Raw genomic sequence first — 12,923 nt, 5'->3', positions numbered from 1 at the left:
GACAACTGAGTCACTTTTCCTCTGGACAGGTTTTGATAAATCTCATCCAATGTGCTTATAAATTAGCAGAAATGTTTGCCAGAATTCTTCAGCAGAATTCCGCACAGAAATTCCGCCATGTGAACATAGCTTAAAGGTGAAATCAGGATTGAGAAAGTAGATGGGCTGATGTTTTCTTAGGTCTGTGGTATGGTACAAGTGTTAGTGTAACAATCCAGGCTCAGGGGAGGTACAGGAGGACTTCTATTGAATCCCTATGTTATCTCCGCCCCTCAGGCCCTGCTCTAGGCATAAGACTGGGTTTACACAATGCTTTGGACATACGGGGAGTGGATCCTGCTGGGGGGAGTGAAAACTGGGCGCTCCCGTATCCCAGCCAGACCCGGGCGCCAATCTCATTCATTTGAATGAGCTGACCGGAGTCTGACAGTGACTAGTTTTCACACGGAGCTCATGGTTTTCACACCCCCAGCCATATCTGGTCCCCGTATGTCCAAAACGTAGTGGGAACCCAGTCTAACACAGCGTTCCTGTAGTGTTGCTGTTATTATAAAAAAAAAAAAAAAATCCAGGTAGGATGAGGAGTGGATGTTTGTAGTGTATAGTAAGGTCAGAGTTACTAAAAACTTCATAGAAAACAACACAAACTTCATAAATTTTTGAATCCATGCTCTCACTGGTTTAATACTAAGTACAGATTTATCAAAACATATTTACGCCATTATAATAATAATAATAATAGAAATGAAAAAGGGAAAGCTACAACAACAAAGGTTTCAAGTACTAGCAACCCAATAAGTTCTTCTGGGTCCAAGGCCAAGGAGAACTGGCCGAAACAAAGAGTTTTGTAATTGACCTTACAAAATTCTAACTATTTGCATTAGTGCTGATCACAGAACAGCATAATATATACAAGTCCTTATAATACAAGATCACACGTGGATGAGCTCCCGCTGCGATCCAAACCGCGTCAGTCAATAACCATCCTCATCATCCACCTCACAGCCGTAATCTGAAAGAAAGCAAAATGTGACACTTAATGAATGTGTGGCAGTATAGTGGTGGCAGGAAAGGAAGAGTTCATGGTGTCGTCTTGTTAACCATGGGATTTACGTTCAGATGAATTCCCTGTATGCCATAAACACAACACAGAGACAACATTATGACCAGCTGATATACGGACTCGCTGTAAGGCTGGATTAGGGTGTGTAAATTCACTTTTAGTACCTTTTATCTTTTTTTCAGCTTAGTTAAATTGAAAAAGCTAAATGTCTGAAAAATGTGCAGATATAATATGAATGGATTCTTGTAATTCACCCTTTCAGCATTTTTTTTAATTTTATTTGTGGTAGTCATTGTAAACAGTAAAAATACCCTGTAAACAAAAAAAAAAAAACATCATTGTTTGCAGCACTTTTCCAGTTTTTATCATGATTTTACCAAAACTGTTGCAGTAAAAGTTGCTATTTTACCAGAAAGGATTGTGGAAAAGACCAGGAAAACGAATGCTGTAAAAAGGTGTGAAAAAATTCTAAATGCGAAAACAGCCTCGATGTCAAATCTTCATAAAACACCTCAACTGTCATTATCGGTTAAATAACTTTCGCCTCATGGCAATATTTCCCTAAAAAAAATACATTTTAAGAAAATGCATCAAAACTGCCCATAATGTGAACTGACCTCAACCAACTTATGACGAGGTGCAGAGCTCAAACGCCACACCCTCTCGCTGCGCAGCTAGAGAATTAATGGGAAATGTATGCAGCATTATTAAGTCATTTCAGTTATGGATTTGCATCCAATTCAGGGCATAACCCATGCATTCCATATCAGCTAAAACAGATAAGCACAAGGCATACACAAGAACCTCTACATTGTGCTACAATAATGGCCTTAGCTGCACTATATAAGTGGGGAAAAAAATCCCAGAGTGCTTAGGTTTTTCACACTTTGTTGTTCAGTTATTTTTGGTGGCACTAAAATGGCTGCCACTAAGGTTAAGGCCAGTTCCCATAAGCATAATGCAGACACTTTTGCTTCCATATTATGTCCACAAGTTTTAGCCAATCGTTAATCTAATGACTCGCACTGACTGCATCATAAATTACCATAATTCTGTCAGGTTGGGTCATTAGTCTCACGTTCCGGCCGGGACTTGCACCCGTAATACGAATACAGAAAAAAATCCATATTTCACTTGTGTTAAACTCACCTGTCCCAGACTATACCCAGTTTTGCAGTAATATCAAAGTGGGGGATGTGTGTCTGCATAAGTTTGATAAAACTGAGTGATAAAACCCCTGTAGAAACCATAACAGCCCCCATATTTTGGGGAGTATATTATGCTTTTTATTAGGCACTAACAATGATGTAGGAAGGCAGGGCAAGGGGAAGGCTACAGTGGGTGGTAAATATGTAGAGATGTTCTGCTTAACTTTGTAACATCTGACAAAGTTTTTTAAAACAGTAAAGGACTATGGTTGGGTTTCCACTTGGTAGGTTTTTGAGTATTCAAGGGAATGGGAAATATAAGGGAAGGATGTATACTTCTTCTTAATAGATCCACTTCTGGCTTTGGCTCAAAAAGTGCAGTGGCAGTTTTCCCAAAAAATTACCAAGCAGAATTCTAGCCTATAGGTTTTTTCTACTTAATGAGGGAGATCCTATGGTTTCAGAAAAGTTTCTGATATGTAAATCTAATACTGGCTTTCCAGTTCTTTCTATACTTACCATTGCCTCCTAATAGCTGAAATGCACTGACACAATGCTGCTCCTCCTCCTCCTCCTCCTCTTCTTCCTCTATGTCTTCCTCAGGGTTATATGTGACTGGTCCACTCTCCACCACTACAGCCTGGCTCTCCACAGGGCTGCTGGATTCCTACAAAAAACACAACAACTCCATGGGTTAGGCGAGTCTTTGAATAAAGCACTAAATCACACTGACTCTAAATCTGCTCATATATGTACTGAAGTTGTCAGGTAAACACCTGTTTGGTTGACGGCACAGTTATGTTAAGTGGAAAATAAGCTGCTGCAAAACTCCTCTGGCTGCAGACTATCTCCCTCAGGAATAAAGGATGGGCATGTTACAATCCCTCCAAAGTTGGATCTTGGGACATCCCCTATACAGTGAATTCAGCCAACATTCATCTGGTGTGTATAGGCATCAAAACAGATGATGGGGACCGTGGGTTCAAATGACTAATGCTCACATTCCTGATCCAATTAAATGTAACGTTCTAGGCACTATATTTGCAAAATCAACAACAGAAGAAAAGAACATCTGCACTCACCGCTCAGTATCGGCCGTCGCGTCCGGAGATCCGGGGTTACAGGCGCTGCATGTAGCAGGAAGTGCTCAGAGAGAGAGTCTCTGAGCGCTTCCTGCTACATGCAGCGCCTGTAACCCCGGATCTACGGACGCGACGGCCGATACTGAGCGGTGAGTGCAGATGTTCTTTTCGTCTGTTGTTGATTCTATGATTCTGCCGTGAGTTTTTTGCACCCCGCAGATCGGCTTCACTTTGAACTCCCTGGTACTCCAGAGCCGCGGAACGGTCTACAAGTTAGTGCCTGCCATACGTTGTTCGTTTTTTCCTACCCATTAGTGTGCTCTCCTCATGCCTGTAGTATACTATACTATATTTGCAAAAGCCTAAGGCTAAATTTGCACCTTTTTCTGTGTTTAAGACCCACAACAGATTTAGCCTAATATACCGACCCAAATAGTATGTACAAACCAACACTTTTCATTTTACAGGGGTATTCAAACATAGAAAGAAAAAAATCATACCCCTTATCTCCTGTCTTCATGCTTCCGAGGCGAGAGGTTGGTGCATGACCTGCAGAATATATTTCCCTGGATAATACTAGGGACTAAGGCACAGATTTATCAAACTGTGAGAGAAGGACAAATAAAAGCGATTTTCCCACAGCAACCAATCACAGCTCAGGTTTCACTTTACCAGAGCTCGTTGGCTGAGCTGTGATTGGTTATTATAGGAAAATCACTCCACCTTCTCTCACACAGTTTGATAAATCTGGGCCTAAAAGCAGTCACTAGACTATACACCCTGATCACTGCATCTGCTGTTAGGCTCCTGGTTTTAAATTTCTGCAGAGATCTGTATCAAATGACATCAATGAAAAGAATAGTTGCGGCTTGTGGTGATCACTACTGAGTTCCCAGCGTTTCACCGCATTTGATGCAATGCATGAATTGAAGAAAAATCTGATTATGAACTAGCAATAAACAGTTAGGACTTGCAAATGGCTGCAACCGTACTTACTATAAAAAGTTTTCGAACATAAATTATACACAAATCAACTGCCCATAATAGGTATGTGTCTGTCCAAAGTAACAAACATTACAGCTTTCTCCCCAACTAACTCAGATTGGCCACGTGTGCATAGTAACTGCCATAGGGATTAAGGCTAAGCTGCTAGCAGAAACCTCAGACTGTGTTCCTCTTAGAACATTCCAGATCTTTGTTTCATCCCAACTGTGGACATCACGCTGTTCCCATACATTTTAGTTTGTTGAAGTGGTGGATCAACTTTTATCTAAAGTGTAGGGCCTTATTCACTTGTGAGGGCAAATGCCGTCCAGAGCTGCTTCTCAATGTACAGGTGGAGACAATTCCATATTCTTCCCATGATTTTCTCTCCACTTACATTAGTCACAGATATTTCTTCATTGCTTACTGTGATCAGCTTGCCAATAGAAAGGCACTGTTATACTGGGGTATACATGACCCCATTTTACACTCTCTATACTAAGGTTATTATACTCTTATACTAAGGCTTTAATTAAATCATTGGCCCTCCCAGCTGTTGCAAAAGTACAATTCCCCGCATGCCCAGGTTGAGAAACACTGCTAAAATGTTCCACTGCAAAACTATGGCTCCCATCATGCACAGACAGGAATAATAGGAGTAGTAGTTCAAAGGCCACTGATGTAAAGGGGGCTTACTAGAGAAATATAATAAAAGCGGATAATAAGAAATAAGAACCCAAGCTGTTTACTGCAAAGTTCAGCAAGGCCGGGACAAAAGCCAGAGGCCTAATAACTATAGCAAAAAAAATAATCCCTTTAAGGGTCTATTCACACTTACAGTATTCTGCGCAGATTTGATGCACAGATTTGATGCTGTGTTCAGTCATTCAGTTTACATTGAAATCTGCTGCAAAAAATCCTGCACATCAAATCTGCACAGAATACTGTATGTGTGAATAGACCATAAAAGATAAAAAATTAATTCAAGATAAGAAATATTTTTCTAAACCAGAAGCTTGAAGGTGCAGCGAACGCTCATGGAACTTCATGCTCATCTCTGAGATCTTCTCTACTTTATACCCACAGGAGTTAAGTCATACATAACCAATCCTAGAAAAGGGATTAAGCGGCACAGGGGAAACTTTGTTCCTTAGGACAGATCATGCTGAGAATTTCCATCCAGCTTGTGAGTGGCGCGGAACCTAAAATAAACTGCTCATTGACTCGTGGACTCCGCAGGAAGAAAAGGAACCGGCTAATTATAATGTGACCTCTCCTAGTTATCAGGGCTATTCCCACCCTGCAGCCGTCTGAAGATGATAATGAAGGAGAGTAATAATGTGTGTCCCTGGGCAGCACATCCAGCTGGCTAACAAGATTTTTTTTAACTTTATTACTACTCTTTAAAATGCTTTTATCTAAATACTAAATGTTGGTGATCACTTTTCATCTTAAGCAGGAGAGTGGGATATTGGAATAGGTCCATCTGTAAGTGACAGAATCTAAATGAAGATTAAAGGGCTTGTCGCCTTTTCTGCTCTCCGGCTGCTATACCCAATAGCTGTACGATGCTGCAGTGACATTATGCAGCTATTGGACATCTCATACCTGCATGGTTTTGCCTGCACTCAATGGTACTCCCGTCCCTTCTTGTTTTGGAAGAAGATACTTTTTAGATGTGAGCAGGGCAGAAGTGGTGTGCCAGGAGCATAAGAGTTAATATATTAATGACTTTTCTGGTAATTCAAAAAAGTAGTATAAGAGCTTGGAATGGGGTACATGGGCAGAGAAAAGTATCCTCTATGATGTCTCCCATATGCTGCACGGGAGATCACGCTCCTCTATATCTTTATAGCAATTGCTAAGAAGCAGCAGGAGCATGGAGGACATAATAGAGCTGTACTGAGCAGTTGTGAATCAAACATTGGGGTGGGAGATAAAACTCACAGTAAACTCTTAGTCTCTTTCTGCAGTCTCTCTTCATGCACACACATCCCCCCTCCCCCTCCTTTCTCCATAGACTTTTATGAGCAGAATGTAATCTGATCTCCTAGTAATTTGCTAATCACAAGATTTTAACAGTGTATGATGAGATTGGAGGAGGGGGGTGGGCAGGGATGGGAAAGGATTTTACTTTGATGACATGTAATAAAAAGTTTCTAATATCTGCTTGCACTATTGATTTATGCAAAAGTTTGTTGAAACAACATTGCCTAATGAAACATGGTGCAGCCAATCACAGTCCTCAGCACTCACGTGCAGGATTTGTCAACAGAGACCAATGATTGTCTGCAGCATCACCTGCTTAATGTAAGTTTTTTTTTTCTTGTTATTTATCTTCCCATTTGAAAACCTCTTCAGTATCTTTCAATTCCCTATGTGTCTACATGCTGAGGTAAGCCATCAATAATAAATTAATGGAGATCTCTAGGCATCCCTGCTACTTAGCTGCCTAAAGGGGCCATGGTGCCTGTGTGAGCTCTGCAGACTCTTCAATGTATACATCATGAACGAGAGTACTATTTAGTACTTTGCACTGTTGCTACAAACAGTACACATATGCACATATGCAAGTACGAGCTGATTAAACATTTAAGTGGCTGCAACATTCCAGGAATGCTGAGGTCCCTTCAGAGCCAAACCTGCGCTGATCTAAGATTAATGACCTATCTTAAGCAAAGATTTAAAGCTTTGATAACCCCTTTAAAGAGAAACTGTCATCAATGCCACCTGCACTAACCTGTTGGTAAAAGCAGGTAGTGCGGATGACACTGATTATAACGATACTTACCCCTGATCATGGTCCCATTCGGCCATTATATTCTTTAATCCAGTGTCAGACATGGTGCACGGTGGAGCCATCAGGAGCACGCTGACATGCTGACAAAGCCTGCTCGCAGCGTGACCCAGCAGAGTGGTAGTGGTGACATCAGTTAGCTCCTTCCGTGCAACAAACCTGCCGCCGGATTAAAGAAGAAATGACCAAACTAGACCACAGACCTGGGGAAGGTAAGTATAGTTAGACTCAGTGTCACCCTCACTACCTGTCTGTACCAACAGGTTAGAGGGGGTGACCCCGATGACAGTTTCCCTTTAACATAGATACAGGTAGCAGCTACAATAATAGTTCTTTATAAAGTGATTCCCTAATATAAAAGTGTAGCTAGTTTCACCACAAGGCTATATTCTAAAGCAATAACTTTATTGCTCAGGTTTCCAAGCAGACGGACATACAAGTCATTAGCACCAGGCCACATGTTTGATACCAATCTGTATGTAGGAGGCCTAGGAACAATCTGTTAGAGCATAATATGACGGTTCATTTCATAAAACAATCCATTTTAATAACAGGCAGCTAAAGGGTATTTCATATTTCACATGGGATGATTTCAGTTCTATGCATTAAATGTCACTCTCGCTGCAAGCATCTGTCACTAGAACAAGCCATTCTGGGCTCGATCTGCGCTGGCAGACTAATCAAACAGCGGGTATTCCTTATGATTGACCCACGACTGGCATATGTGTGTCTGTACGTGAAAGCTCTCACCATAGGGGGACAACATCCCAGTCTCCAGCGAGTATGTACGGTATGTGTTAGGAGATGCATCTATTCACAGACATTGGTGTAACGTCACAGTACACGTTTCTGACGGCTTTGTATGCAGGGCACTTGAAAGCAATCTATATCCAGATAACTGGATCCGGTCTGCTGAAAGGATAGTAAACAAGACTCTCTGCTTTCCAGCTGTATTTCAATCTGGTCTTTACTCTAATGAAATGCAACTTGACACTTACCTGCTCCAGTGCTGCTTTCTTAGGTGGTTGCGTGGAAACCAAAGGTCTTAATCTGAAAGGCAAAGTAGAAAGTGATCACAAGTGATCCTCACCATTAATAAAAGAGCACGCTCAGCACTCTCAATATACAGCTGTGCATAGGACAACATTACAGGAATAATGCAGTCAATATTAAGTCACATCTTCACTGCACCATCTAAATATCTTGCACTTACAACCTTAAAGGTTGCTTGTAACTCTTATATACAATATATTGTTTAACTGTATATGTTACTTGCATCTGGGTTCTAAATAGATTGCTGTGAGAATGGAAACTTCTGTGGTCAATATGGATGAATAGAGGAAAATAAAAGCTACATATTTCAGTACTGTTAAGTATATAGCACTGATCTGCATTATACAGTGTGCCACCCAAAGATCCTGGTGATCTGTCTCTGCGGCCCATGGTGGTTATTTGTCAGGTTCACTGTAAAGGTCACAATTTCAGAGCACGGACATCTTGTCTAATATTCAAGCTTAGTAACAAGATACAGCAACAGGTTTATTGTAGATCAAAGAGATTAACAAAGCCATAAGGCATATACATGAGCAGAATAGGGACGCGTGGCACAGAATTGAGCCTCAAAATAGAAAAGCACAAATAACTGCACATTTACATTTGGGGAATACAGCCTTTACTATATTGGATTATTTTATTCATAGAAATTAAAGAGGGTTTTCTTACAGGAAGTGACAATATATATGTGTGTGTATATATATATATATATATATATATATATATATATATAGAGAGCAGGACCCACGCAGTCATCAGAAAATGGCGTTGCAGCTATTTTGCAACCAATATTACTTACCCCCTCATTCACAGGACAGGGGATATTATGATCAAAGGGTGTCCTTGACTTCTGGAGTTCCTGTCCAAATGGAGTGTCGGGTATACATGCTGCCTGTCCATTTTTTCTCTAAGGCAGCATTTCCCAAGCAGAGTGCCGTTGGCTGTCCAGGCATGCTGGGAGTTGTAGTTTTGCAACAGCTGGAGGAACACTGGTTGGGAAACATTGGTCTAAAGAGACTGCCTATCGCTGTACTTGGCAATCTTAACAGATTTTTCCTGCAAGGCTACTACTGAGGTCCCATCCAAATTTTTAATGCACTTTTGGTCTACAGCCCTCCTCAAAAATTAGAACACGACCCTATTTACTTCAGATCGGAGAAGAGGCAATACCAGGTACAGCTGCCAACTAATGTATGGAGAGGTGAAGAGGCTGCAGAGCTTGTACTAGCACTGTGGACACTTTAATCAGCTGATCTGCGGAAGTATTGGAAGTCGGACCCCCAAGATTCAGATAGTGATAGACCATCTATATAAAAGTTCCAGAACCCCCTCTAAGGCTGCATTCACACCTCGTTTTCACAGTACGGGTGCCGGATCCGGCTGGGGGAGGAGAAAACTGGGCGCTCCCGTACCCCAGCCGGGCCAGCGCTGAAATCCATTTATTTAGATTTAGTGAGCCAACTGGAGTCAAACAGTGTCACCGGTCGGCTCCTTTTTGACCCGCATCCAGTTTTGTGACCAGACCTAAAACCGTAGTGTACTACAGTTTTAGGTCCGGGCACAAAACTGGATACAGGTAAAAAATGAGCCGACCGAAGTCAATGTTTGACTTCGGTCGGCTCAGAATTTCAGCGCTGGTCCTGCTGGGGTACGGGAGCGCCCGGTTTTCCCCTCCCCCAGCCGGATCAGTCACCCGTACTGTGAAAACGAGGTGAATGCAGCATTAGCCTTCTTGTTTGCGAGCTTTTCATGCTCATTCTAATAAGAGATAAAGCGATGATTTAGCTAGTAAGATCCTGAGGGGGTGCACTACTTATTAAGATGTTACGATAAGAAGGAATCGGTGGTTATCCAGGGACGTGACAGGCTCTTCCCAGTTTCACCTAACAAGCGCATAGCTAGATTGCTTTTTCCCCCATGTCCTGACCTTTGGGAAGCTGAGCAGCTGTTGCCATGGCTGCCATATGGTACCTTATCTTCTTGGCTGCCACAGCTACATCTGCTGTACCCACCAACCATGCAGAGCTGATGTGCTGTAATGTGCCAGCTCCAGGTCATTCTTCAGAGTGATAGAGGATGGGGCATCACTGCTGAACAGGGCCGATCTGCAGCAAACCTCTTTTATTCTCCAGCCCATGTTAATTTCACTTTATCTGACTTACAAAGAATGGAGAAGGAGAAAAATGGAAAGGGAGGGAGGACGGGGAGACAAACCGATCTGTTTAACAAAGAAAACTTTGAAATAGGGGAAGGCCTGCTATAATTTGGAAGCTATTACATAAAGAGATGCAGGTTGTGACAAGGCCCCTTAACAATGTAGAAAAAGGCTTTGGGAATTTCTTACCATTCTCTCTCTGTCAATGTGTCGATTGTAATGGAGTCTACTATTAACAATGGAACAACCTCAATTACAGTCAATTCAGAATAGAGATTCTTCTGCACTTGCCGATGATCGGACTGGAGGGGGATTTTATGTAAATTATACACTAGGAGTATGTATATATGAAGTGCAAAGGAATTTTTTGATTCAGTTACATATAATTTTTATACCATGTATTATTCAATATTTATATAGCACCAATATATTCTGCAGCATAGTGCAAGGGCATTTTTAAAGAAGATGTCCAGTCGTAAGAAATGTATCCCCTATCTGCAGGATATCCCCTGATCGTGGGGTGGGGTCTGACCGCTGGGACCTCCCGTACGGGCTCCCGACTCAGCTCCTGTGTGTGACGTTTCACACACACACACACACACACACACACACACACACACACACACACAGCTTGTCTGCTGGTCCAAAGTTGCTCTATCCAGAACAGGCACTAAGCTGACTAGTTTATGTGTATAGGGGCCTCCTTACTGTGCCCTTACAGATAATGGGTCAGATTTAATATTGTCAATGCTACTGAGTTTTGGCATAATTTCCACAAAAAAACTATCATAAAGGGATATTCCAATCAGAAAAATATATCCCCCATCCACAAAGTAGGAGATAACAAGCAGATTAGTTGGGGTCCAACTGCTAGCAATGCTTAGCGACCCCATATTTATAACTCTAAGGGTCTATTCACACAGCAGAATTTCCACACATTTGCACCAATTTCGCTTCCACATTCATTTGGTTGGTTTCTGGCTTGTGTGGAATTGGTGCGGAATCCGCATGCAGAAATTCAGAAGTGTGAATGGGAGTGCGGAATCTCATAGAAGTCTATTGGGCTTTAATTTGAGGCGGAATCCATATGCGGAAATTCTGCCATGTAAATAGACCCTTAGGCTAGATTCAAATTAAGCGAAATGCCACTCGGAAGGTCCAAAGAAGCAGAATCCCATTGCTGGCAATAGGATTACTCTGCACAGTGCACACAGCAGTATGTCAGCGGCAGATATTCTGACAATGAAATTTCACTGCCAGAAGAATGAGCTTGCTGATTCTTTAGGCAGAATCTGCGTGCAGACATTGTAGTCTATAGGGATGGCAATGTTCATGCGGTCTTAGCACCAACTGTTTCGGTGCTGGAGGCTCTCATAATCTCTGGCTGGAAATTCTGCAGTGTGAACCTAAATCTCACCCTAAATCTAAATAAATGTTTTGTAATATTAAGTTGGTTGGTTTAAATTTAGGCTAGACAGTCTAAAGTTGCACCTGATTTACCAACAGCACAGTCATGATATTTTTCTAGGATATTCCATCACTTTATGATCTGTGGAGGTCTGATCTCTTGGACCAACAGTGATCCTGAGGATAAGGGGCTGAAACCCTTTAAAAGTTCCCTGTGCAGGGGCGCTCCCAAACACCAGTACAAAGAACTGCAACCAGCCCATTCATTATTAGGATTGGATAAGTCCTAGAGGTTGTACCCCCTCCCGATCATTCATAGATTATGTATCCTATCAATATGCTATTATTTATACGATGGAGATACCCCTGTAACTAAACCGTAGTGCCCATGTCATGCAGAGCTGATATTGGAGGATTCTCTGCCTCTTAGCTATGAATGCAGTGGCTCTCCAATTGTTGCAAAACTACCTTTCTCTTTGGCTGTGAGTAATGCTGAGAGTTGTAGTATTTCAATAGCTGGAGAGCAACAGAATGGGGAACACTGGCTTTTCCCAGTAGCCCCCTGCTTTCTGTTTCTGTAAAGCTTAGGCTGAGTTGACCCCACGTTTTTGCAATACAGTTCCCATATCAGGTTTTTGATAAAAAAAACGGATTCCTCAAAACCGGACTAAACTGTATCATACCGTATGTACAAATATTTATCCGTAAAAATCATGTACGGTTGAATCCGTTTTTTAAGAAAAAAGTATAAGTTTTTAACTTTTCATTCCATTATGAATAACATTTCACTTGTTTGTTTGAAATTCCAAGAAAAAACTGTGCAAAGTCAAAAACTGTATGGTGAAAACCGTATAAAACCATACGCACATACAGTTCTGTACAGTTACCTTTGACTCCCATGTTAAAAAAAAACGTATACATTTCAATACGGTTTTTCACCCGGACCAAGAACCGTGGTAGGCTACAGTTTTTTGTACCAGAAAAAAACTGACAATACCGTACACGTTCCAAAACAGACACAACCGGATGCATCTTTTGGCACACAGTTCTCAATGGAGAGTCGCATACAGTTTTCAATACGGTTCTGTACGGATTTCAAATTGAAAACGTATTTGAGAACTGTATTGCAAAAACGTGGTGTGAACCCAGCCTTACTCTGCTGATTTGCATTCTAGGGAGCCGTCATTTACATCAGACATTGCAGCTGCAATGATGAAGAAAATATTAAAATAAA

General features: G+C 41.6%; 1 protein-coding gene across 2 annotated transcripts in view; it reads right to left on the bottom strand.

The window, feature by feature from the left end:
- Nucleotides 1-654: 654 nt before the first annotated feature.
- The window catches only part of BRF1 (BRF1 RNA polymerase III transcription initiation factor subunit), a 379,514-nt gene continuing 367,245 nt past the window's right edge, over nucleotides 655-12,923 (bottom strand). For both annotated transcript variants that reach the window (XM_056544927.1, XM_056544928.1), the window contains 3 exons: nucleotides 8,073-8,124; nucleotides 2,731-2,878; nucleotides 655-1,012 (listed from right to left, as the gene is read on the bottom strand). In XM_056544927.1, the coding sequence (XP_056400902.1) occupies nucleotides 975-1,012; nucleotides 2,731-2,878; nucleotides 8,073-8,124 (238 nt within the window). In that variant the 3' untranslated portion in view covers nucleotides 655-974. The remainder of the gene's footprint in view (nucleotides 1,013-2,730; nucleotides 2,879-8,072; nucleotides 8,125-12,923) is intronic.

Source organism: Hyla sarda, chromosome 11 (genome assembly GCF_029499605.1).
Source record: "Hyla sarda isolate aHylSar1 chromosome 11, aHylSar1.hap1, whole genome shotgun sequence".
Classification (NCBI taxonomy): domain Eukaryota; kingdom Metazoa; phylum Chordata; class Amphibia; order Anura; family Hylidae; genus Hyla; species Hyla sarda.
This window is presented reverse-complemented; position numbering and strand designations above follow the sequence as displayed.